This window comes from Varanus komodoensis, unplaced genomic scaffold (assembly GCF_004798865.1).
Source record: "Varanus komodoensis strain SLA01 unplaced genomic scaffold, ASM479886v1 scaffold176, whole genome shotgun sequence".
NCBI lineage: Eukaryota > Metazoa > Chordata > Lepidosauria > Squamata > Varanidae > Varanus > Varanus komodoensis.
This window is the reverse complement of record NW_025335518.1, coordinates 133,204-156,845: the sequence shown is the minus strand read 5'-3', so window position 1 is coordinate 156,845 and position 23,642 is coordinate 133,204. Positions and strand designations below refer to the sequence as shown.

The following is a 23,642-nucleotide window of genomic DNA, read 5'->3' as shown; positions in this document are numbered from 1 at the left end:
CCAGGTTAAAGTAGGCTGACCTATAGTGTCATGATGGCATCATGGAATCACCCAGTGCACACTAGGACAGCAGCAACAATAATAAACTGTAACACAACCTTTGCAGTATCCTAGCCACATTTCAGATAAAAGCCAGATAAATTGGTGACACCTTAACATACTTTGGTGGTACAGGAAGTCAACGGGTTATGGACAAGTTCCATTCCTGAGAAAGTACTTAAGTTGAATTTGTATATGAGTCAGGATCACATGAGTAAGTCAAATGTTTGTCTTGGGTGTGCATGCTTGTGTGTGTGTGTGTGTGTGTGTGTGTGTGTGTGTGTGAGAGAGAGAGAGAGAGAGAGAGAGAGAGAGAGAGAGAGAGAGAGAGAGAGAGACCTTTCTATACATATAAAACACTTAAGAAACGCTTCCATATTCACTAAAATACTTTAAACAAAATGCACTTTAAACAAAATGCAACACTGTAATCATGATGATAATACAGCAAAATATAGCAGTAATAAAGTAACTACAGGTACCGAAGAGGGAAAGAATCTGTAAGTGTGCTGATATACAATACTGTAAAACACGAATAAACAAAACTGTTCATAAAACTGTTTAGAAGATTCTTAAGGCAACATTAAACCTAACATTAATGGTGATGGTGGAGAAGGACCTGGTGCTGGTGAGTCAGGGTTTGATTGTGCTGCTGGAGAGCAAGGAGTTACCACTGGAGTCACTTTCTTCAGCAGCCATTTTCTTTTTCTCAGTTTAAATAGCCTTGTAGCAACAGAGGGCCTGGTTGCAAGAGCAAGTGCTACACAAAAACCAAGGGAACCTACACACCCTACATGTGCCCTGAAACACACTGGCTTCAGTACACTTGAGCTGATGCCCAGAATAAAAAACTGTGAATACTGTATCTTTAGGGAAGTAGACTGTCAGTGACAATGCATTGTCAAACATGTCACTTAGTTTCCTAGAGGTGTGTTGTGCAGTTCACTTGACATATTCATGACCATCCATAGCAAACCATGAATATCTCTAATGAAAAGCTGAGACTATCTCTAGGGAACTACACAGCCACTGATGACGCATCAGGTGGTTCTCCAGAGATACTCACAGCTTTTTTCTAGAGTTATTCATATAGGGTTTATGGCAGTCCATGTGTTCATAAGTACAGGTTGTTTGTAACCTGGATGTTCATAAACTGGGGATTACCTGTATATGAAAATAACTAATATAAGTCAGTGTAAAGTGATACATGCCAAGGCAAAAAGTCCTAACCATTGAGGTAACTGAACAGAAGAGGGCGCTCAAGGTTGTGGTGGACAGTCAACTGTATAACTGCTGTGAAAAGGGCGGATCCACACTGGGGATCATTAAGAAAGCATTTGAGAATTTGAAAATAAAACTGTTAATACTATTATGTATTACAGTCCTGTTGTATTATAATACCATCCTATTGTTAAATCACTTAAAATATTGTGGAATGTTATGGTCACAACAACTCAAGAAGGATTTTGTAGACCTGGAAAAAATGCAGCCAACACTAATGGACCTGGAACAAATCCCCCTAAGAAAAAAACCCTACATGAAGGGCTTTTTAGCATAATAAGGGAGGATATGATGCGGATATACCAAATGATGCATTGTGTGGAAAGACTGGATACAAAAGTTTTTCCTCACAAATATTAGAACACAGGATCACCCAGTGAAGCGGAATACATAAACCTCACGCAGCACATATATCTGTGGAATTTGCTGACATAAAATGCAGTGATGGCCACCAATTTGGAGACTTTTAAAGGGCATTAGGGATATTCATGGAATAATTGTTTAAAAAGTTTTATTTCTATACCACGCAAAATCTGAAACTATGTGAGTGGTGAACATTTAAACAGCTACTGGCCATTGCATCGAACATCTGAGGCAGCCTGCCTACATAAACCAATTGCTCGGGAACACGAACAGAAGGGCAGCCACTACTGTGCTTAGGGCCTACGTGTGGATTTTCCACAGGCTGCTGGTTTTTATTTATTTATTTATTTATTTATTTTATATCCTGCCTTTTTCCTACAAAGGGCTCAAGGCAGCTTACATCACCTCCTCCATCTTATCCCCACAACAATAGCCCTGTGAGGTAGGTTGGGCTGAGAGTCTGTGACTGGCCCAAAGTCACCCAGTTGGCTCCATGGCTGAGCGGGGACTAGAACCCAGGTCGCCTGAGTCCCAGTCCCATGCTCTTAACCACTACACCACACTGGTCGACCGCTTTGTGGACAGAACACTGGCTAGACAGGCCCTTGATCTGATCCAGTCCGGCTCAAGTTATTAACATTTGTTAGTAACTATGATGGACTCAAATGCCAGCCTGTAAATCCATGTTTGTGCCAAGCCTTCCAGAGTTTGGGACTCTTTCCTCTTAAAATTAGAATTAGCACAATGCAAATTTGACTACTGAAGATATTTTGTTTCTTACCTTTACATTAGGAGTATAGAGATTTCTCAAAGATGCAAGAGCTGCTGACAAGCCATCTGTGCTATAGCCAATCCACAGGGCTTGAAGGTGACTGGAAGAAATTCCAGTCTTTTTACTGAGCCCCTGAAACATATAATAAATAAGAATTTAGAAAGAGAGAGGGAGGGAGGGAGGGGCAGGCAGAGAGGCACAGTAAAACTTATCTTTCTCTCTCTTTTTTTAAATTAGGAAGACAAATTATTGTAATTGCCCTATGTGCATCAATTTTTACAATATCAATGGTGTCTTTTTAATAATTAAAGTAATTGGTACCAAATATCTTGTGACATGAGTTCGACTGCAATACCTAGACAATGCGAACAAGAACTATGTATAGGAGGCTACATACCACCTTTTCTAGTCTGTTTTTCAAAGGTGAAATTAACACTGTGAAAGGGATGGTGCATGTCCTTTGTTCATTATAATCTTAAATGTATTTGTGTATTAAAACTAGGTTTCTAGAAGGAGACAGCAAAATAGAGAATGTGATTGTAATATTGCACAACAGCTTTAGTAAACAAGAGGACAAAAGACACAAGAGAGCTTATGAGGTGGAGCAGGAAAAGGGGTGGCTGGCAGGCAGACAGAAAGAGAGCGGATGAGGAAAGCCAGGGAAATAGAGAGCAGGCAGGCAACAAGATTGAAAGAGCAAAGAAAGAACACACCAAAAGGCAAAATCACTCTCATCCTCTTCTTCCTTAAAATTTAAGTTTTACCTTGAAGATATGAGCTTTAAGAATATGATGCCCCAGTTCCATAGTTTGCTGACGGTTTAGTTTTCCTTCCTGCCGAGAGAACATGAATGCCAGGAGAGCATGCCCATTCCTAATTTTTGAAACAGAAAGACAGGGCAGAGAGCATTTTAAATTGGGGCCTAACTAAGAGTATGTCATTTGTTTGCCCTTGGTATACCTCAACTGACATTTTTCATTTTAACAGCCCTACCTCTAAAGTATAAGTATCGAGCAGTAAACGTGGGAAGAGAAAAGGTACTTTGCACTAGACTGTTCTCAGACATTATGGCCCCTTCTGTGGGAAAGCTTATGCTGTTCATGTGTCATTTAGATCAAACTATGTCAAGAGAGATGTAAACTAGTGTACGATGAGGTCTGCCAAGGTCACCACATACCATGTATCTTGATTTCATTACAAGAGAGGAGGATAGCAACTTATATAGGGAAACTACAAGATTCTGCAAATGCACAGTGTCATTTCCTGACAGTATTAAACAGTAGCGAGATATACAGAGAAACACTTAAAGGTTCCTGAAAAAGCATCCTTCTTATTTCTCATTCTATCGTTAATGAAAGCATCACCAACATATTCAAACTTAGGATAATATAAAAGTTATTGCTGGATTGAGGCAAAGATGTTGCCACTTTTAATATATTCTTTTATCCATGCTTGATGTGTAAATTAAAACCATACATCTATAATATTTAAAATACTTTGCACAATAAAGAGTAGTGGTAGAATCTATCAGGCCATCACAACTATTGTAAAGTATCAATTCTTTCAACAGGGCTATTACAGCAGCAATTCTTGCTGGGGCTGAAGCTCACTGAAGTCAGCTACTTTACTAGCATGTGCCAGCTTTAGAATAATAACCTCCTTTCAAGCCATTTCACAAATTGCTTTTGAAAACTGTCTGGTTTTGTTAGACTAAACGTAAGTACAGTGACCCACTGGGGGCATCTAATCAGTTATATGGTCCTCCAGATAACTGGACTTCCAACTGGTGGCCTTCCTTGCCCAGAACTGGCTTCCATATTTCCCATACTCCAGTGTTCTGACCTGGGATAGAGAACAGCTACAGAAACAGCTCTTAAAACCAGCTCTAATGTACAGTTGACATTTCTGCTAAGCAAAATAGATGCAGGCAGGGCAGCAAGTGAAAGCATATTTCTCAAGCAGCCAAGATACTCATTTCCCTTAATTAAAATTTGAACTGGCTCTAATTTTAGAGCCTCTGCTGCATGATCCCATAAGCCTGAAAAGGCTGAATCTTTTTTCAAATTATATGAATGCCAATGTAGATGACAATAATCCCATTACCGAACCACTTCTGATCTTACAGGATTCACAAACTATTAGTAGGGCACAATGAGAGAAACAAGTTACTGTTGAATAGATATTTAGATTTTGTATAGCTTCTATCTACCATGTAATGCTGTCTCTGCTGGTGCCTGTAATGTCTATAAGCCTGAGAAGGGTTTGTAGTTAAATAAGGAGAAATACGAACATATAGCATTTCCAGCAGTTAACTTGTAAGGTGATGCCTGCAAAATTATAAAGAAACTTCATAGTCTCATTTTCCACAGTACACAATGCCAATGAAGCAATGACGTGTACTGTCCAATCTGAAAGTACAAGTCCTACTTTTCAAGTAGGCAATTTCATCTCTTGTTTTATTTTGCAACATACTTCAGTCTTGTCCTCACACATAAATCCTGGTTCTAAGACACATGCTCTTTTACAGTAAAAGTAGTATCACCACCCTCTTTCCTACAATATGCAATACAAAGAAAACCAGCAGCCATTAAGTATCCAGTACATGTCATGTTGAGTCAGTTTACCTTGGTTCACACAAAAACTCTGTGTTTTCACCATCCGCTCTCCAAACGAGCCACTCCCTGAAGGAAGGATGGCAGAACATGCGTGTTTTGTCACGCCTTTTAATCAGAAAGCCCGAAAGGGCCTCCATCCTCTGATGGAACTCTTCCCAGTCCTGTTCGCCATGTATCTGTCCTGCATTAATAGCCTGGAAAATCTGGTCATCTGTCATTGGATGAAGGGATGCTAAAGCCACATTCAGCACAGGGAGAGCTCTTTCAAATGCTGAGTTTGTCATGAACTTCATGTTGCACTGGAGCAAATAAAGCTCAGACAGTGAAACTGGAACTACTTTGTAGCTTGCACTTTTGATTACTAAGTGACCCTTCTGAAAGAGATCCAGGGTCAGCTTCAAGTAGAGATAAGATCCCATGCTTCTCATGATGAGGTGGTTGCTCACTTTTCCAATGATAGCTGCATCAGCTTTACCATTAAGAGATATATTGTTTATAATTTCCTGGCTGGCGCCGATTCTGTATTGAATATATGCATTCAAATCTGCTTGTATTTCTTTGCTATCAGGGAAATCATCTAGGGAGATTGTGAAGAAAGGATGTGAGCTGATTATTTCCTGTATTACAAAGGGAGAGAGAGGAAAAAATAAAGTATTTTATAGCACCATATAATATACATAGGCATATACATGGGTTTGTGCTTGCTAAATGCAGAAGAGCCACATTACATTAATGGAAGGATGATGGTGTGGATTGTTCTAGAATAGGAGCCAGAGTTCCTGGGTTGTTCATGGCTCTTGTGAACAGATCTTTCCCTTCCCATTTTTAACTTTTATCAAACTCAGATAAACTTTTAAAGCACAGTCCTTTCAACAGGTTACAAAATAGCACCAATCATCATAGTGTTCTCTTTGAGATGTGAGAGAAGCATCTGCCCATGTAAAGAGTTTAATCCAAACTGAAATTTATCTTCTTCTGCTCCCTTTCCAAAAGATTCTGACTTGACCTACAGGTGGCTCCTGCTGCTTGAGGGATAAATAGTTGGAAGCTGGACACTTCTTAACTGGTCCGCTCTTTTCACTAGTTGTCTTTTGACCAAGTCAGGGAAGTCCTAATTTAACCAACAATGAGCTATGGTGGATGCTGAGCATCTGCAACACCATTTTGAATAAACAACTCCTGATTAGGGTGATTGGGGGTTACAGCATGCTATGTTTTACTTTTTCAAAATGGCAGCTGCACATGCCATAGCTCAAACAACCCACTGTGCCATGCAAACTGGACTAATAAAGCAGGCACTTTGGAAAGTCAGTGATTTTTTTATTCTTTGAAGCAGTAACTTCAGCCTCTTACCAATTAAAATTATTAGTTCAATGCAGCATTACTTTCGGAACAGCAGTTAGAACATTTTTTTTAAAGAGTACCTGAAAGTTTGTTCTCACAGTCACAATCAGTTTTAGCCAGGGAGGAAATTTAGAAATAACATTTGTGATAAATGAAGAAACAGTGTCTCCATAATCAGGCTTGTGAAATTCAGCCTCATTTAAGCCATCTATCAAAATTATGTACTCTTCTTCCGGAATTTTCTGTTCTGAAAGACAAGATAGTGAAAAAAATAAAGATGAGTACCTTCCCAATATATTTTAGAATACTGTTTTCAAGTTAGAAAACAGAAAATCCCAGAATAATTCAGTGTTCCTATATGGAGAGCCAGTCTATAGGAAATGGCAGAATGATACCTTCTTCTCTGTACACACAGCTTCTTTTCTCCTAGCCAAATGAGGTATGTCCCATTTTCAATATGCCTATGATGAAACTATTTATATACACACTTATACATAGCTATAAACTACTTTAGTTCTGGTATCCCAAGCAGATCCACCTCTTGAATGTTTGTAAATAATGTGCAGCTTTATTATTTATATAGTTCTTTCTGAATGTTTAAATTTTCTGTATGAATAAATGCTTGGTTCTATTTCTTGCAAAAATCTGAAGGAAATGTACTTTTTTGAATAAAGGTTCCAAGGTAAGGGAAAAATCAGAGTATATCAACTTCTACAGGCAAATGTGGAAGATACACACTTCCAACTGCAGATATTCTTATATGCACTTTGAAAAAAAAAAAGGAAATGCTCAAATATAAATGAATTAAATTCTTCTTCATATGCTAGGAAGCTAAAGTATTTCCCTCGTACAATGCCTACATTTCAGCAATAGTGTGAATGTAGCAACTACTGTCAGCAGCTGCAAGCTATTTATCGAAGAAAAGACTAGACATGACAAGAATGTGTTTTAAGTTGCATTCTTCTACAGAGAAAGTTACAAGAGAGGCAAAAATATACTTGCACACTCTGAAAAATTAGCTGCTAGTTGCCTGACCCTTTTGGGCATGTACATTTTAGAATGACATTTTTTAGGCAGTTACTTATTTCACTAGAACAAGTCCTTTTTTGGGGGGGGGGGGATTCTTTTTACTAATAAACAAACCCTGAATTTTTTCCTACTATCTGAAAGCATGAAGCACATTCTTAATCATGTGCTGCCATTAATGATAAATGACATTATTCCATTACACAGATAGATTTACATAAACTAATTATATCTTCCTATTTAAATAATCAATATAAAACCTTGGTAACATTAAGTTTTATCATTCATTGTAAAATGTGTTCATTGGCATACCACAGCGACACATCAGAACCTGATGAGTGCCAGTAGCCATTTTAGCTATGCTGAAAAGGACTCAAGGCAAGACTGGGCACTAAACTTCACAATGAAAAGCCACAGGTCTTGTATACATTTATAAATGTAAATGGCTAAGAAAGACAAAGCAAATAGTTTTTGATCACTGTGGAATCATAAGATAAATACAGAAGATCAAAGTGGCTAGGTGCTCTATGCCTTGGCATATAAGTAGCAGCCCAGGTTCCCGAGACCACTGCTTGCTCCTGAATGTCTAGTTGCGCTAGTAAGAATTATGAAATGCAGAAACAGTAGTTGCTGCTTATTGGACATCGAGCGCTGCTTTGCTATGCCACTGCCTTTCTGGAGCTGTTTATGTTGTAACAGAACAAACAACATTTGCCATCACAGCTTCTGTTAAGGGTCCATTTTGCAAATGGATTCACAGCGCTTCATGAATAATTTACAGACAACTTATAAGCACAGCAGTAAATGCTTAAGATCATAAGCCTAATAATATTTGATACAAATGCAAAAGTTCATTATTTATTTAAGGATAATATTTCAATGTATTATCTTTTTCCAAGTGTGTTCCTCAATATATGAGTATTATCACAAGATTGAAATACCTTATTTTCTGGGTAGGCACTGATACCTTATTTAAAACAAGACAGAACACTCATTTATTAGTTTTCAAACTGTTCTTATATTCAGCAGTAATGAACAGGAATATTTAACACAGAGACCGAGTCTACACGTTCAAAACAAACCATGGTGGCTTGTTTAAATTGGTGATGAAACCTGGGCACCATCAGCCCATTTATCTACCTGGGTGCAGCTAGTTCTGTTATCGAAACCTGGGTGGCATGGCTAGGTCGAGGGAGACACAAACCATAAAAACCCATGACTTGTTCTTGGGTTATTTGAGGACTGCTTCACCTTCAAACAAACCATGCCTCCTGATTTAGGATGACATGTTAACTAAACTAATGGGACCTGGCATACCCACCGATTAAAACAACAACTGTGTATTATTTAAGCCATGGTAAATTGTTTTTTTGCCCAATGATATAGGTGAAATAACTCTAGAAATATACTGGATTTAGCCTACCTTTCCTAAGGTTCACCAATGGTTCCAAAACTCCTCTTCTGAATGCAGCCACTGGATCTTGAACACAGGACCTAAGGCTAAGCATACTTTGCAGGTGTGGTTCCTTGATCAAAAATTCTCTGTATGCTGTCAACTGATGTGACCGACAAAGTAAAGCTGCAATACTATGCACAAATTCTGGGACTAGGCATGTGTAAGTGTTGTCAGCTTGACAGTAGTGATAGGCAACAACCTTAAAAAAAAAAACAAAAATATTATTTATTTTTAAAATTTATAGACCGCACCTACAGCCCTGTTGAGGCTCTGTGGGCAATGTAATTTCCAATAAAATCAAAAATAAAATAAATAACTCCATAAAATACTATAGTACTACAATATAGACAGATATAGCAGCTCAAAGACATCAGTTTAAAATTCACAAATACATATATAGCAATAAAAATCAATTATTAAAATACCTGAAGAAAAGAACAGCCTTCTCCTGGTGCAAAAGCACTGGTAATGAAAGCACCCAGTAAACCTCTGTTGTTGTTAGCCGCGAAGTCATGTCTGACCCATCACGACCCCATCGACAACATTTCTCCAGGCCTTCCTGTCCTCCACCATCCCCCGGAGTCCACTCAAGCTCACACCAACTGCTACAGTGACTCCATCTAGCCACCTCATTCTCTGCCATCCCCTTCTTCTTTTGCCATCTATTGTTCCCAGCATTAGGCTCTTCTCCAAGGAGTCCTTCCTTCTCATTAGGTAGCCAAAGTATTTGAGTTTCATCTTCAGGATCTGGCCTTCTAAAGAGCAGTCAGGGTTGATCTTCTCAAGGACTGACCGGTTCGATCACTTTGCGGTCCAAGGGACTTGTAGGAGTCTCCTCCAGCACCACAATTCAAAGGCCTCAATCCTTCGGCACTCAGCCTTCCCTATGGTCCAGCTTTCACAGCCATACAGTGCAACTGTGAAAACCATAGCCTTGACTATACGCACCTTTGTTGGCAGGGTGATATCTCTGCTTTTTATTATGCTGTCTAGATTTGCCATGGCTTTCCTCCCAAGGAGCAAGAGTCTTTTAATTTCTTGGCTGCAGTCCCCATCTGCGGTGATCTTGGAGCCCAGGAAAATAAAATCTGTCACTACCTCCATTTCTTCCCCATCTATTTGCCAGGAAGTGAGAGGACCACATGCCATGATCTTAGTTTTCTTAATGTTGAGTTTCAAGCCAACTTTTGTGCTCTCCTCCTTCACCCGCATCAAGAGGCTCTTTAGTTCCTCTTCACTTTCTGCCATTAGAGTGGTATCATCTGCATATCTGAGGTTGTGGCTATTTCTCCCAGCAATCTTAATTCCAACTGGTGATTTATCTAGCCCTGGCTTTCTCATGATGTGCTCTGCATATAAGTTAAATAGGCAGGGCGAGAGTATACAGCCTTGCCGAACTCCTTTCTCAATTTTGAACCAATCAGTGGTTCCGTGTCCAGTTCTCACTGTTGCTTCTTGACCCGCATATAGGTTTCTCAAGAGACAAATAAGGTTTTATTTATTTATTTAAAAGATTTCTATGCCGCCCCATTCGCAAAGAGCCTCGGGGTGGCTTACAAAACAGATACAATACACACAATTAACCTTAAAATTCGGAGACACCTCAGCACAATATAAAACCCAATAAATAGCCAAGTAACAATTAAAATAACTTTTAAATAAAAAGGTCTTGGCCTAGCACCGAAAAACAAATAACGACGGCGCCAGGAGGACCTCTCTGGGGAGCGCATTCCATAGGTGGGGCGCCACCACAGAGAAGGCCCTCCTCTGGGTACCCACCCTCCTAATATCTTTCACGGAGGGTTCCCAGAGAAGCGCCTCTGCCGCTGATCTCAGGGGGCGGGAGGGCATATATGGACGCAAGTGCTCCTTTGATGGTCCGGAACTCCCATCTCTTTAAGAACTTGCCACAATTTGTGGTGATCCACACAATCAAAGGCTTTAGCATAGTCAATGAAGCAGAAGTAGATGTTTTTCTGGAACTCCCTAGCTTTTTCCATGATCTAGCATATATTGGCAATGTGATCTCAAGTTCCTCTCCCTCTTCGAAATCCTGCCTCTACTTCTGGTAGTTCTCAGTCCACATACTGCTGGAGCCTACCTTGTAGGATTTTGAGCATCACTTTGCTAGCATGTGAAATGAGTGCAATGGTGCGGTAGTTTGAACATTCTTTGGCATTGCCCTTCTTTGGGATCGGAATGTAAACTGACCTTTTCCAATCCTGTGGCCACTGTTGAGTTTTCCAAATTTGATGGCATACTGAGTGTAGCACTTTTACTGCATCGTCTTTTAAGATTTTGAATAGGTCAGCTGGAATACTGTCACTTCCACTAGTTTTGTTGTTGCTCAGACTTCCTAAGGCCCATTTGACTTCACATTCCAGGATGTCTGGCTCAAGGTCAGTGACCACCCCATCATGGTTATCAGGGACATTAAGCTCTTTCTTGTATAGTTCTTCTGTGTAATCTTGCCACCTCTTCTTAATCTCTTCTGCTTCTGTTAAGTCCCTGCCATTTTGGTCCTTTATCATGCCCATCTTTGCATGAAATGTTCCCTTCATATCTGTAATTTTCTTGAAGAGATCTCTGGTCCTCCCTATTCTATTGCTTTCTTCTATTTCTTTGCACTGTTCATTTAAGAAGACATTCTTATCTCTTCTAGCTATTCTCTGGAATTCTGCATTCAATTGGGTGTATCTTTCTCCCTTGCCTTTCGCTTCCCTTCTTTCCTCAGCTATTTGTAAAGCTTCCTCAGACAGTCATTTTGCTTTCTTGCATTTATTTTTCTTTGAGATGGCTTTAGTTGCTACCTTTTGAACAATGTTGCGAACCTCTGTGCATAGTTCTTCCGGCACTCTGTCTATCAGATCTAATAGAGGTTAGAGTGAACCTATATGGAGAGTCTATTCCAGAGGTGAGGCTCAACCACTAAAAAGGCCCTCCTTCTATTTGCCATTCCCATCACCTCTTTGGGGGACAGTTCTTTAAGAAGGGCCTCTGATTCACATCTTAAGATTTTAAAGGTTTAGAGCCTAAGCTTACACCCTCATCAATTTGCTTACATGTAAACTTGCTTAGAACTGAAGCGTGTTTTGTGCAATCAAAATACCATTGAAACTTTAGAATGGCAGTGTCAAATTATAATGGTAAAACCAAGAGGAAGTCATGCGGAATCACAATCCCTTTATGATATATAATTTCATCTCAATTAAATTTCAAATCTTAGCTAAAATTTGACAAAGTAGGTTCAGTTGTCAAGCATCATTAGTTACATATCTAGTTTGCAGCATTGGTTCTCTGTTGAATAGAACCAATATGGTTCTCTGTTGAATAGAAGTATCATAAGACTATGTTCTCTGAAGAAGCAGAATAATAATAAACTTGTCTTAATTGTAGTAATTCACTTATACATGTCTTTTTATTCTCCGCCCTGATACACTGGATCAGGATCAGGACATGGTGTCCTGCAACAGCAGGGGGTTGAACCCAATGGCTTTCATAGCCCCTTCCAACTCTACAATTCTATGATTCTATGTTTTTTCTTTCCAAAAAAGGAAGTGCTGAAGGCTGTAGCATCTAAGACACTGATATAAAACTTCTTGGAAATCTTCAATGACTCAGATACATTCTTCTTAGCTTTTTTATGAGTTTATTTTTATCTTTTATGCTAAGAAGAATTCTGCAAGAACATCTCTTGGACAGACATTAGATAGAAGTTTTTGCACTGGTTTTCTTGAGAGAAGTATGACCCGCATCTTTTATGTGCTCTACAGATTACACTATGACTTGAGAAAGCATGTTCAAATTCTTTTAAGATTAATGGGATTTAAGAACACTTATCATTGAATCAAGATATACTGCCTTGGAAAAGACACATCACATTTCTTCCCCATTAACAGTTGGAACCTTTGGAAATCTGAACCATTAATATGCGAAGAATGTAACTTCCAAAACCCACCCGTACCCATCACCTAACCAAAAATTATTATTTAAGAAAAAATGTCTAAGTGTAATGTCTATTTTACGGGTAAAACTTTTTCAAGCTTTTCTCCAAAAGCTCCATTTTTGGACGTATGCTGGCTCCTTCAAAACCAGGGACTGTAAATTGAAAGCTGGTCCAAGCCATGCTCACTCCCTAGAATTCATTTCTCTTTCTTTCTTCCTTTCAAATATGTTGTGGTACTTTTCAAGGCAGAATTTCCTCCAGGCCATTTACCAAGCAAAAAATGAAAACAATAAAATACATTTTTTTTTAAAGTCTGAAACATTTAGGGAATGTTGACATGTAATGGTAGTTAGTTGCATGTTAATCAAGAAATGTATTTTTGGCACATGCTGGATGTGTTCAGAAGGCTTTCTGAATATTCGATCCTGATCAGCTCAATTGGGGGTTACCGCATGCTATCTGAGACAGGGTAGGTTAATCAAGGGTTAAACAACCCACATTAAACTATTAACTTGAAGTTTGTATATTCATTTAACCCACAGTAAATCAGGACCAACGCCTAATTAGCCCAATCTGGATTGAATATTCAAAATGACCCCAGCATACCTCTGGCACATACCTGGTGCATATGAACAGGTTCTTAAAGTAACAGCAATGAAAAATGACATTTAAAAATAAAAATAGACAGATATTCATTTAAAAGCAGACTGGAACAGTAATGTCTTTGAAGCCCATTTAAAAACAGTTTTGTGGGAAGTCTAGGTGCATATTACATGGTACAAATTTCATATGGATGAGGCCACTGCAGGAAAGATCCTATCTCTTGTCCCTGCCAACCAAATTGTGTTTATTTAATTTGTATTAAAGAAAACACAAATTTGTGACAAGAAAACGTTGCACTTGAAGTGGCTTCCCAACATAAAGAAAACTTTATTAAAACAGCACAATAATAAGCATATATTCAAACAGAATAAAAATAAATTTATGTTTTTATTCCATTTGTATATATAAAGCAATTCATGTGGGCACAAGTCATCCTTAAAAGAAATGGCTCCCAAGCCATTTCTCTCTCTGGGTTCTCACTAGGTGAAACAGATTCCCCAAGATCAATTCTGGGATAAGATCAAATACACAATTGCACATAAATGTATGGCCCTAACTATAGAGAAGTTGGAGGATGCAGACTATCCAGTTAAAGAACAATCACAGCCAAACTGCTTATTATTACCTTAGCTGTAACAAACAGACCCTTTAATGGTAAGGCAAACAGCAAATGCAAGGTTCCCAATCCAAAGAGAGACCACAGCAATGGAGATGAAAACTCTCCATGCTAAGGATCCGGTATAGATTAGAAGTGTCATGCTGGCAATTTGTGCATGCTCAAGTGTGTGCGCGCGCATGTGCGCAAGCACTGCCCATCTTGTACAGCACTCAAATCTGTGACTAAAGCAAAGTAGACCTAGTAGTCCAAGGCAGGTAAAATGTTCCCACTGACATGTAAGTGAAGCCAAAATGATATCATCTTCCTCTTCCTCTTACATTTCTATCCCATCTTTCTTCTTCTTGTAAAGAACCCAAAGTGGTTAACAAAGTTCTCGCTCCCTCCACTTCATCTTTGCAACAACTGCTCCAGGCTGACACTCAAGCTCAGCCAGTGAACTTCATGGCCAAGCAGGGACTACAACAAGCTCTTCTGGGTCAGTCTCTAACCAGGCCACACCACATGGTCCTTGTTAATTACAGAATGCCACAAGAGCACTGCCTAACCCCTGAAAGTCGTCTTTTTTTTTTTTTAACTTAGCCATTGAATTTGTTATTGGTCCACTTTTTCCAGAAGATTACTAGACTATATGGCTACGCTCTAATTCAGAGGTAAGTAATTCGGTGAGGTCCAAATATTTTGAGCTGCACCTCACACATTTCCTGACCAATGAACATGCTGGCTGGGGCTAATGGGCACTGTAATCCAAAACATCTGGAAAGCACTCTGCTCTAATTCAATCAATTTAAAAATTTTGAGTGCTGACAATCATACTTTGTTTCTTTTAAAATGCAGTATCAGAGAATTACATGTTTCTCCTTGTGCACCTACAAACAGGACATTAGAACTAACTGTGGCAAACCTATGCGCTTTTAACTCAAAAGTACATTCCACCAAAATCCATGCAGCTTAATCTCAAGTAAAGCTACATAAGACTGTAGCTTAAATCGGTTGGGGCCAACTTAATATATTTTTATTTTGACACGTTCTAAATATAGCAGTGGCTTTGACGACAACATTAGGACATCTCTTACATAAAGACTGTACTAAGTAATGCTGCAGTACCCAAGGAAATCCTCTCTAGTTTCAACACTCTGTAAGGCTTTCCTTCTTTCACAATCCCTTCTTCGAAAATAAAGCATTAGAATGCCTGCAGTGCAATTTGCTGTTAATTCCAGTTTATATAACCACTAGATACATGAGTGACGAACACACTGTAAGCTGCCTAGATCAAATGTTTTACTCTCCTCACCCCTTCCTGATACATGCTTTGCAGGAAGCTACACTGAATAAGTAAATAGGTGGGGGAAGTTGTTTCCTCTGGAATTAGGGATCACCATCTGCCAAAGCTAGACAGAAAAAAGAATACTCCCAGAATTCAAGGAAAACTATGGCTTTGCATCGTGTTGCCAGAAACAAAAAGGAAGGGGGAAATGGCAGAGAGAGAAAAGGAAAACCAGTATCTCTTCATGACCTGTGCACAGAACATCAGGAAGTGATTTCATTGTTTTATTAAAGCTGCAGAAAGAATACAAAAACATGTTACCTGGTTCCCTAACACAGAGTTTCTAAGTATCCTGAACTCTTCTAAAGGAAACCCAGTATCAGGTTAGTTACATACAGATGTTTTTTTTTTTTTTTTTTTGGGAACACAACACAAAAGGTATTCAGGTGTTACCTTTGAGGCAAGACGTCTAACTGATTCGTCCATTTGGTTCTGATGTTCCTGAGCAGGGGGGAAGTTCAAAGCCTTGCCTGTACTGGTACCAGCTGAGGTAACAACAGAAGGGGGTAACTGGCTAAGAGGAATCTCTTGACAGGGGTCACTGGCTGTGGGAAGAGAGACAGGCAGACACCAGCGTTATAAGCAGGGATACTTATTTTGTGGTATAAATTAGGTATCTGTCATGTTGGCGATGTTTAGTCTTCTACAGAAAGCTAAACATTGTTTGAACTCCCCGGCCTGTCCTCATGTGTTAGCAGTTATGACTTCATTTATGCAGCTGCACATGTTCATCACTCTTCTTTGAAGATACACTATGCTAATTCAGTGATGCCATAACAGCCAATAGCCAAATGAAAAACAGAAGGAAAAAAACACACGTTTGCTTTCCTCTGTAATAAGAGACACTCTGCTCAAATGGACCCCATGGCTACATTTCACTGCAGGGTCTCGGTGTAACAACATCCCAGTATCAGATAGGACAGCTATATCTGTACAGACACACGCATCCCCACATGGTTTGGTTGGGGTGAAAGCATCACACACACATGCAAGCCTTCCTTTCCAGTGTTAACTCCAATATGAGGATTCAAAAGACATTGGTTTCTTTATAAATAGAATCACTTGTATCCTTAAATATATATTTTTAAACATTACCACATTTTACCACCCACAGCCTCTCTCCAGAAAAGCTGCATGAGCACTGGGTATGCACTACGTGTGAGACTCTGTGGCCTCACCTATTAAGGTGAGCTAGCAAAAATCCCAGACGAGGAGCAAGAGTTGAAAAAGCATGTGGAGAACCCATTTTTCACCCCTCCTACCCCTGGCAACCCCATCAACCACCCCAAAATGTGGATCCTGTGGTTTGGAGCTGTAGTATGTGGCACTAAAAGAGGGCAGCTCCCCCCACCCCAATTCAAGTAGAGGCATTTTATATGAATGGAGTCATACTGAATGGATTTCAGTATTTTCCTCTTAGTTTTCCATGCCAAAGCCTGACTCATTCAGCATGGTCCCCCCCTTGGGGGAGGTTCTTCAGGGGCTGAGGAGATACTGTGGAGCAGAAAGTCACCTGCCTATCCTCTTCCACAGGCTCTTCTCCAGATCCAACTGTGAGGGACTCTGTGTGTGTGAGTGGAGCTGGCAAAGGTAAACCAAAGGGACATTTAGTGCTTAAAAATAAAATCACTATAAATTGGGACAATTCAGAGTTTCTCCTGAGGCATCCATCAGGTCAAAAGAAAACAAATAAATACAAACTTGAGTTGGTGGAACTGCCAATGAACTGTACTAGTAAGAGACAAAGCTCTCTTTTAACTGTGGAGGTTTCCCACACCGTTCACACCCTCTTCTTTTAAAACAGACCTGATTTGTTCCTTATTTCAGCTCCAAGGAATTCCACTGAGCGTTCCTGATATTTTAATAACTGACTTACGAACTTTTCTTCAGCTAAAGATTCCTAGTTAATAACTTCAGCTTATGCTTTGCACTTTCCTTCACTCACCAGTTACAGTCCTCAGCAAATCATTTCTTTGGGAGTGTGAAGGAGCACCTGCTGTCACCTGCCTTCAAATTCATCCTGCACATCTTAGGTGCCTCTCATATCTGCTCAAGGCAGGCCTAAGAAGAAACGGGGCTGACACAGTACAGGATGTTGGCTCAACCCAGTGCTTCATTTTCCTTTATTTGCTGCCTGTTAAGAGATGTTGCTCTCCATTTCTGCATGCCAAACTATGACCCAAGAGAATGGCAGTCTGCACAGGCAACACAATAGCCCTTTCATTCACACTCCCCTTTCTTTGGCTACTCTTAATTCTCCTCAAAGTTTGCTTTCAGAAGACAGTTTTAACTTCTTGACCTACAGCTTTCAGAACTTTACCCAGGATTTCTGTGAATACACTTTTTCTCTCAAATGGAAAAACTATATATACCCCTCCCCCCGCAACAAAGGTGCAGAAAATAAGTGCATAATCTTGTCACACTCAGTGCAGCAAACAACAGAAACCTTCTGGCCTTCCCATTAGTTCAAATTCTCAGACTAAAAAATAACAAAGCATAAGATGCAAAAAGGCATGGACCATGGGGTACTTGGCATCTTGTGTGAATTAAAGTCTGGTACACAAAGAAGTGTTTGAAAACTGTAGAGAAATCAGACTGATTGCACTTTAAGAAGAGAGCCAGTACTGCACATAGTACCATGTTGCTATTTATTTAAACAATGCACAGTCAATCTTTCAACTGGATTGCTCACTAAAGCAGCATACAATACAACAGATTATTTGGTTCCATACAAAGCTCTTAACTCATCTCAGAGGTGGGGTAGCTATGTGAAATACTGGGAGAGCTTGGTTTTTCAAGAATCTCCACAGCTCTGTTGTGTTCTATGTGCTACTGCCCTTGGTGGACCTTCAATAAACACAGGGAAGGTATCTATGCATCACACAGGGGTGGAACCCCTTCTGATGCAAGTCAGAGTGGCTTTCAGCATGTCTTATGTTGGGGCCGTTGGGGAAGGGTTGAAGCATGAGCTGGAAAAACTAGGGAAGGGTATAGATTCAAAACTTGAGAAGACAATGGGCTAGGTAAGGAAACAGGGCTTTTGCTAACAAAGAAAACAGTCTGGGGTGGGGGGTGGAGGAAGGTGTTATCAGTGTTATGAATATCTAATGAAACTTTCTTTCTATAAATACCCGTTCAAGTAGCACATGCATCCTAAAGTATGGCTACAATAGTTGACTTTTCTGAACTTGCAAAAATAATCCTTAAAACAAACAAAAATTTAAACATACTTTTGGAAGAAGAATTAGAGCTGGTGGAAGCAATCTGTCTCATGCGACTTCCATGGCAGCTGAGCGCCACAAGCTTAGAAATAATCGCAGTCTTCCCAAATCCTACATTTCCAACAACAACAGCACCCCCGGTTTCTGCCTGCTCTGTATTCTTCAACTTTTCCTCTATTGCTTGAAACAGCCAGTCTCGCCCGACAAACACAGAGTCCGTTGTTATGCTTGGCACTTCAAACAACAGTGGCTTTAGCAAAATATCTTGAGGCTTATAGGGGACAAAACGTGCTGAGACAAGGGAAAGAACTTATTAGAAGGCAATATTTTAAGCAGGGAAAAATTGATTTAGGGCAACAGTATTCAAGTTTTAGACAATGCAAACTTAATTTCATATACTTAACATCTAAAGTTTCCACTGAAGATTTCTACAATGCAGAACTGTTAAAAAAGCTGGATATCTCTATATCTGGAACCTGATCATTTGAGATATCATGGTTATGTTCTATGGGAGGCCAGTATAAAACATGTTCAGATTCTTGAGAAGTAGTACATATTTTTTTTAAAAAAACATAATGCAACAAAATAAGTAACCATAGTGACATCTACTTTAAATATATAGTATGTACAATATATCTGATTTCAATACTGTATCAAGGCTGTTTCTCTGCTTCCTGACAAAATTTGCATGCGTGGATCTTGTTTCTTAGTATAACTGAAGAAACATTAATACACTACAACTAGGACCTTCTGCAATGTCTTGGCATCGGCTCAGATAGAAACAAAATCATGGCAACAAGTGGTAACCCTGAGAAAAGGTGTTCTGCCATTCTGATTCTGAGGCACAGCCCTCACCTTTAATTCCACTAACCCTTCCTTTGGGGAACCCGATATTCCAAAATCAGCCCTATTTGCCTTCCACATATATATTCACAGCAGATGCCACTGGATAAATACCCAAGTGGCAGGTAAGAGTGAGGTGTACTAAATGAAGTTTCAGCAGTACATGACAGACAGGCAGAAATGGAATTCTCAAAGAAAACACCACTACTTAACACTTGTGGCCTCCAACTAGGTAACTGTGGCATTTTAAGATAAGGACAATGCATTGTTAATTTGTGTTTATAACCTTTTATTTCTTGCTGAACTCTTCCTCCAGCAGTATTGTGCCAAGGTAAGCGAATTGAGGTCCGCAGTGGAGTATTCCTCTGTCCATCCAAATAGGTTAGGTCTTCTAGTTTTGTGGAACTTGTTGCTGTAATAATAAAATTATATGGTTAGACTGATGGGCTGTAAGCTATGTATCACGGAACATCAGGTAAGCTATGTATTATGAAACAGAACACACACTGAATGCTTTCCAGTTCCTCTTACAGCCTGGATTATAGGCCCATCAGAAACACTGAACACTGCTTACTAATAGCCCTACTATCTCTCCAAAGCACATACCTCTTTTACCCTGGGCAGAGGCAAATACATGTAAATAGCTGAACTATAATACTTATGAGTCGCGGTGTGCCAGAAGTGCACATCAGCATGTGCACATGACCCCCAAATTCTTTTTCTGAAGTGTCTCCTTTGAAAGGCACATTATTCAATAAAAGGCGTTATTTATCATTACAAACAGTGGTAGAGGGGTAGTGTTTGTGTCATATCAGCAAGAAAAAACATCCTATGTATACCGCATTGTTTTCCATTACAGAAGAATGGGAAGGAAGCAATTTTTTAAAAAATCAAAAAAATAGCTTACTGCATCAATGCTGCAAAAGGGTGATCTGCACAGTATATTTAAAAAAGAAGAACCACCATCACCTTAGGTTCTTTTAAGAAGGCACAGTGCAAATGTCAGAAACCAAGTAAAAATGTGAGATCAGCTTGCAACCAAGACGGCTGCCTATTCCCTCAACTCTCTACCAGCATTGCAAAATAAACAAACACAAATAACCTGTGAGACATCTCAGGAAACATCACAGAATAACTACCAGACTTCGGCAATTGAAGATATATTATTCCTTTCAATGGTGAACAAATACTCCTACTGCAATTCCCTGAAGCAAGGGGTTTTGCAGAGAAGGAAGGGATGAATGTGTGTTATGTGATTGTTCTTGTATTACAATTATTAAATGCCTCATGGGAAATTTGGGGGGGGGGGAATAAAGAAACAACAAGATCTGAAAGGAAGATAGAAAAATAGGAAAGAAAACAGGGCAGTGACATGGAACAACACTTATATAGCACAATCAAGTATTATTATGTAGTTTACAAAATATAAATTGATAGATGCACGGACATGTCAAGTTTCAGATGAGAAGTCTTATTTTATTCCACAAGGCATAGAAGTTTATATCTAATTTTCTCAGAATCCAAAATTGCTACAGAGGGGTGCAAGGATGGGGCTATTCACTGTTTCACAGCATGGATCAGTAATAAACTCCAAAGCAAAATGATGCTCAGGATGTGAGTACAGTAGTCCCCCGAAATTTGCAGGGGTTATGTTCCTAAAGCACCTGCGAATTGTGAAAAACTGCGAATTTGGTGCAGGTGGGAGGCAGGGGCACATAGAGATCACTTTCTCCAAGCGAGTCCAAACTTGGAAGAAATTATCTCCTTGCGAGTAAGCCGCTGCAAAGTGAGGTGCCAGCTTACTCACGAGAAGATCGGCTTGGACTCGCTCGCAGAAAAATCCCGCGAAAGATTGAAGCAGCAAACGCTGAACTGTGACTTCACAGGGGTATACTGTATTCAAAAGCATTACAAGATGCACTACAGCTGCAGTTTTAGGAAAATACATAAACACTTTAAGCTACTTTAGGGAAAAATGCACAGTACCTTCATTTTTATGCACAGTAGCTTACAAAAGAAATTCAAAATTTAGAAGCAGTATATAAACATGCTAAAGAAGAAAGCATTAAATAAAAATAAATAAAAAAGATGAGCTTAAATCATTGGGAATTAATCAGATAACTAATCGTATCCAATATATTGACACTTTTTATGGATTTGGAAATAGACGTATGAAATTATTAGCTTTTAGACTGAGACAGAAATAGTATAACCTTGGTTAAGACCCAACAAGGAAAATTGAGGTTAAAATAACAAATCTAATAAGTGTATCCTATTATGCACATCTAGGCAACAAGAAATAAATCAAATTCAAAAAATATGCTCTAGCAAATATGAAATAGTTGTCAGACAAACTTATGTAAACATGTCATTACAGAAAAGGAAGTAGAAAAGGTTATTAAAAATTATAAATTACCTGGGATTTAAGGTATTATAGGAGTCTTCTATAAAGCATATTGCAACAGATTCACACCTTACATGATAGTGCTATTCAATAGAATTATACGTAATATAATGCCTCACATTTTACAAGTTTCCCAGATTATACTCTTACATAAACCAAGGAGGAACTCTGAAAAAAACTGATTCACATTTCCATATTATGTTATTAAATCAGGATCTGAAGATATTCATGTGGAATCTGGCTGAAGTACAACAGATTCACAACATGTTGCTGCAGATGAATTTGCTTTATTAGAAAATGTAATATAGGTGACCTGAGAAGAGTATATAACATAGTTTATATACAATGAAATGAAATCTATGAAAAAGAGCACAATCCTTTTTGCTATAACATTATTAGACTCAGCTAAAGCTTTTGATAAGCTAGAATGGACATAGTTATTTTCCTTAAGCATAAGATGATGGGATATAGATTTCACAATTGTCTTTCTCAATTATACTTTCAAAACTAAGCAGACATCAAATGAAACAGATTCCTCTCATACTAAGATTAACAGGAAAACTAAGCAAGGTTGTCCTCTTTTCCCCAGTATGGATTTGCCATTCACGTAGCAAACTTATGCTTCAGCTCTCCATCAGTAGAAGGGATTCATGCTAATATTACCAAATTTGATAATTTGTGAACAGTATCTTTTTAACATTATCAAATTCTATTAGGAGCTTAACAATGGGCGTGTAAATCATAAAAGACTTTAGACAAGAAGCAGAATGCAAGACAATACATAGCAGCCTATGTATAGACATGGATAATAACAATTACTTTTGAGGAAAAAACTCAGGGGTACTGATGGAGACTATGAAGGTAAAATATTCATGAGTAATTATACCAACTGATCCATCAAGTGATAAAACTAAATTACCAATCCATGCCCAAATATATTAAACAAAAATTGAAACAATGGTCCAAACTGAAATGGTTGGGAAAATGGTGATTCAGATGAAATATTACCAAAATTAACAAATATATTTCAAACATTACCTGTGATTTTACCTGAACAAATGTTTAATCAAGTCATTTGATCATTCTACATGTTGTTTTTGATAATTAAAGACTTAGGTTCAATGAAAACATATGAAATTGGGAAACAGGTAAGAGAACAATTATCAGAAGATATATCATGATTTCAGAGACACCATATTCTTCATTTCACACCTACAGCAGCCATAAATTCTCAGGTCATACACTAAATGAATTTGAAAGTTTAGTGGCTTAGGCAAAATCTGAAACAAAGGGCTTTACTGAAATTATTTACATGCTGTTAAATGCTATGGTTATTAGCAAAACAGAAGGGGCAAATCCAGCATGGGAAAAAGTCCTTTACTGAACTAGCATATCAGAACAGTGCATAATAATATGCTCTAAGGCCCCATGAAGTTTGTATTACACAGAGTGAGACAAAAGACACTGAAGGTGAGTTATAGATGCCATGTTACACCACTAAAGCAGAACTAATTTAATTGCAATATGGAGCCTATTTGTTGGAAGTGTAGAGTCACCAGTGGCTTCTACCTGCATATGTGGTGGAATTGCTCACTGGTACAAAGGGTTGGGTCTCAGCCTTTGCCTTTGTCATTTGGGAGCATACATTAATGCACAAACATGCTACACATCTTCAGGCACAAAGAGATCAAAGAGAAACTGACCAAGAATCAAAGTTGGTATCTTCTGCACAAAAAGAATGTATTTTAGCCGCTGCATTAAAGCTTCTTCAATATAGATAACATTT

The 23,642-nt window shown here is 38.9% G+C and overlaps 1 protein-coding gene across 3 annotated transcripts in view; it reads right to left on the bottom strand.

Moving 5' to 3' along the window:
- The window catches only part of LOC123021709 (protein TANC1-like), an 81,188-nt gene that overhangs the window by 21,855 nt on the left and 35,691 nt on the right, over positions 1-23,642 (bottom strand). For 2 of the 3 annotated variants that reach the window (XM_044426733.1, XM_044426732.1), the window contains exons 6-13: positions 19,739-19,864; positions 18,619-18,900; positions 15,782-15,933; positions 8,864-9,095; positions 6,495-6,661; positions 5,080-5,687; positions 3,220-3,328; positions 2,465-2,587 (exon numbers count right to left, since the gene is read on the bottom strand). In XM_044426733.1, coding sequence (XP_044282668.1) covers positions 2,465-2,587; positions 3,220-3,328; positions 5,080-5,687; positions 6,495-6,661; positions 8,864-9,095; positions 15,782-15,933; positions 18,619-18,900; positions 19,739-19,864 — 1,799 coding nt within the window. The remainder of the gene's footprint in view (positions 1-2,464; positions 2,588-3,219; positions 3,329-5,079; positions 5,688-6,494; positions 6,662-8,863; positions 9,096-15,781; positions 15,934-18,618; positions 18,901-19,738; positions 19,865-23,642) is intronic. The other variant, XM_044426734.1, reaches the window with a different exon arrangement.